This window comes from Caretta caretta, chromosome 1 (assembly GCF_965140235.1).
Source record: "Caretta caretta isolate rCarCar2 chromosome 1, rCarCar1.hap1, whole genome shotgun sequence".
In the NCBI taxonomy this organism is placed as follows: domain Eukaryota; kingdom Metazoa; phylum Chordata; order Testudines; family Cheloniidae; genus Caretta; species Caretta caretta.
Genome location: NC_134206.1, coordinates 4,357,990 through 4,361,687, shown reverse-complemented (window position 1 = coordinate 4,361,687; position 3,698 = coordinate 4,357,990). Strand labels below are relative to the sequence as shown.

At 47.6% G+C, this 3,698-nt stretch overlaps 1 protein-coding gene across 1 annotated transcript; it reads left to right on the top strand.

Moving 5' to 3' along the window:
- LOC125636361 (olfactory receptor 52P1-like) lies at positions 1-972 on the top strand. Its single transcript, XM_048849758.2, has one exon. It carries the CDS (start codon positions 1-3, stop codon positions 970-972), a length of 972 nt encoding a protein of 323 aa, XP_048705715.2.
- The last annotated feature ends 2,726 nt before the right edge of the window (positions 973-3,698 follow it).

The following is a 3,698-nucleotide window of genomic DNA, read 5'->3' as shown; positions in this document are numbered from 1 at the left end:
ATGGACATTTTCAACCTCACCGCCTCTGACCCTTCAACATTCATCCTAATGGGCATCTCTGGCCTGGAACCTGCCCATGTCTGGATTTCCATCCCTTTTGCTACGTTCTACATTATTGGTCTGTTGGGAAATTTCATGGTTCTCTTTGTTGTAGGTAAAGAGGAGACCCTGCATAAGCCAATGTACCTGTTGCTCTGCATGCTGGCACTCACAGAAATTGGAACATCTACTTCCATCATGCCAAAGGCACTGTATATATTTTGGTTCAATTTGAAAGGCATTACTGTGGGAGGCTGCCTCACCCAGATGTTCTTCCTTCATGCGGGTAGTATGATGCACTCAGCTGTCCTCTTGACAATGGCCTTTGATCGCTATGTTGCCATATGTAACCCTCTGAGATACACCACCATCCTCACCAATTCACAAATAGCTAAGCTAGGTCTAGTGGGTTTGTTGAGAGCTGTTCTCTTCATTCTGCCCCTGCCCCTGCTCCTGAGTAGGCTCCCATTCTGTGCCAACCATGTTATCCCCCATACATACTGTGATCATATGGCTGTGGCAAAGATGTCATGTGGAGACATCACAATCAACAGGACATACGGCTTTGTGACAGCGTTTGTAGTCATGGGGTTAGACCTGATGCTCATTGCCCTGTCCTACATTCTGATCATCAGGGCCGTCCTCAGAATCTCCTCCAAGACAGACTACCAGAAAGCCCTCAACACATGCACAGCTCACCTCTGTGTGATGCTGATGTCTTATCCTGTAGGCCTCTTCTCCACAATGATACACAGGATTGGTGAAGGCATCGCTCCTCACGTTCACATAATCTTGGCAAACCTCTATCCCCTCATCCCCCTCATGCTCAACCCTATCGTTTATGGGGTCAAAAACAAAGAGCTTCGTGGCAAAGTGGGCAAATACATCTACAGAATGTGCTCACATTGGGACCCTGACTTTAAATGTGCGTGAAAAGAAGGGGAAAGATATCTCCTTGATAATCAAGGGTGCTCTTCCCAATTTGGTTGAGCTCAGCATTGTGGATGTTTAGAGCTTAAGAAAGTCCATCACCAAGCATTGTGTTCTGAGTTGCTGAATTCCCTCTCTGACCATCCCCGAATCTCTTTCAATGTCACCCATCAGCCTCCACATTCACACACTGTTACTGAGCCTTTCAGTCACTTCCAGACCACCAGAAGATACTGCAGTTTACTTAAACAAGGTGGCTTTCCATAAGAATCTCCAAAATCCTGGGCCCAGCTGTGCTGGGGTTTCAAGGACTCTGCTGCACAGGAGAGTGGAGGGGTGTCCTTGAGCTCAGGTGGACCTCTGGGTAAAGGGACTAGGAGTGGGGACTCAGACCCTTTCACTAGCTAATTCCCCTGGGGTAGTGCAGAAGCTAGGAAAGAAGCAAGACACAGTAGTTCCCCACTTTTATTAGGGAAGTGGGACAAACTGAAAGGCTTGATTTCAATGACATGTAAAGAGATGTGTAACTTGTGACATCTTCATATAAATGATAAATGCTGATGTATGTAACTTTGGGGAGCGCACTTTCAGCATAAGGTGCACAAGCTGGCTTCCCAGAGACTGATATTGTGTAAAATCTTTTCCCAGTACTATTTTATTATGAGGCTAGAGGAGTAAACCGGACATTGTTTATTTGGCCTTTTGAACATATTTCATAACAAATGAAAGCTTGGTGAAGCAACTGAGTACACAATTCATCACCAACCAGAATGAATTAATTCTTCCTCTCTGATTTTGGTATTTAAACACAATGAAGGCGTCCCTAGAAATAATTCTCCTGAGCCAAAATGCTGAAAAAGTTTCAGAGTCTTCAGTATTAAAGAAATTAATGGAATATTTTAGTTTTGTTTTTCTCATTGTGCTCCAGAGAAAGATTCCGGAAACGATAAATGCTGTTTCAAAACTGCCAGAATCCAAAGACACAGACCCATGCAAAGCAGCAATATTACTTCCCAAAACCTCTAAACTTGTAGCTACATTTCAAATTGAGTTCAAAGAAGCAAAATGCTCAGCAAGGAAATTATCAGGAAAACGGGGCAGACAATTCAAGTCTGAAGAGAGGTGCTTGAGAAAGGCAAAAACGCAAGGGAGCAGCTCATTTTGTGCCAGAGAGGAGAGCAGACCTGCTACCAGCAGCTCCAGGAGAGATGAACTGAGGGAAGGCAGAATCTCCCTCTGAACAACTGCCCAAAGATCCCTCTCTGAGGGAAGGGAGAGCCTGCTGCAGGGACAACCTAAAAGGGAAGCACTAATCTCTCATATGAATGCTGGACTTGACTGATCTCCCTTTTTTTTTTTTTTCCTGTTTGGACTACCCCAGGAGGGGAGAGCCCTTGGACTGAGCTGGCCCTAGGAGGTTGGGTCATACCCCACACTGAGTCAACAGTGTGCCCCTGCTGCCAAGAAGGCCAATGGCATTTTGGGCTGTATAAGCAGGGGCATTGCCAGCAGATCGAGGGACGTGATCGTTCCCCTCTATTCGACATTGGTGAGGCCTCATCTGGAATACTGAGTCCAGTTTTGGGCCCCACACTACAAGAAGGATGTGAAAAAATTGGAAAGCATCCAGTGGAGGGCAACAAAAATGATTAGGGGACTGGAACACATGATTTATGAGGAGAGGCTGAGGGAACTGGGATTGTTTAGTCTGCAGAAGAGAAGAATGAGGGGGGATTTGATAGCTGCTTTCAGCTACCTGAAAGGGGGTTCCAAAGAGGTTGGATTTAGACTGTTCTCAGAGGTAGCAGATGACAGAACGAGGAGTAATGGTCTCAAGTTGCAATGGGGGAGGTCTAGGTTGGATATTAGGAAACACTTTTTCACTAGGAGGGTGGTGAAACACTGGAATGCATTACCTAGGGAGGTGGTGGAATCTCCTTCCTTTGAAGTTTTTAAGGTGAGGCTTGACAAAGCCATAGCTGAGATGATTTAGTTGGGGATTGGTCCTGCGTTGAGCAGGGGGATGGACTAGATGACCTCTTGAGGTACCTTCCAACCTTGATATTCTATGATTCTATGATACCCCAGAAGGAGGCCGTTGTTGCCGAAGAGGAAGGGAGAATGACCTCACTATATGCAGCCAGCAGAAAGTGCCATGGGGTGAGCACCCTTCACGCTACCTTTCTCCAGACAGAGACCTTGGGACATGCATTGGGATGTGGTAGGAAGTGGCCCAGGATTACATCGGCAGTGGGTATAATAAGCCAGGGGAGGATAAACTTCCCTGTGGTGCTGCTGCCGACCCACTGCCTTTGAGAGATGGAAACCCATGGCCTGAAACATGCTCCATCTCTTCCTGTCCCTGATCCGCCCCTCCACCGAGGCCCCCGCTGCTTCTCACTGAATCATTCCTCTCCTTCCTCAAGAGGAACCCAAAGCCCAGTACTTGTTGAGTCTCTCCCTCCTCCACCCCCCTGTTTCCCCAGTCACCATTGTGTTCACTGAATCTCGACTCCCTCCTCCTCTTCTCTACCCCCTCCTATGTGCCCTCCCGGATCACTGACTCTCCTCTCCTCCACCCGCTTCTCCACAGTCCCTCACTGAGTACTTCCATTCCTCCATCTCCCTCCCTGCCTCTCACTGGGTCCTTCCACTCCTCCACCTCCTTCCCTGACGCTCACTAAGTCCTTCCACTCCTCCACCTCCCTCCCTGCCACTCACTAAGTCAT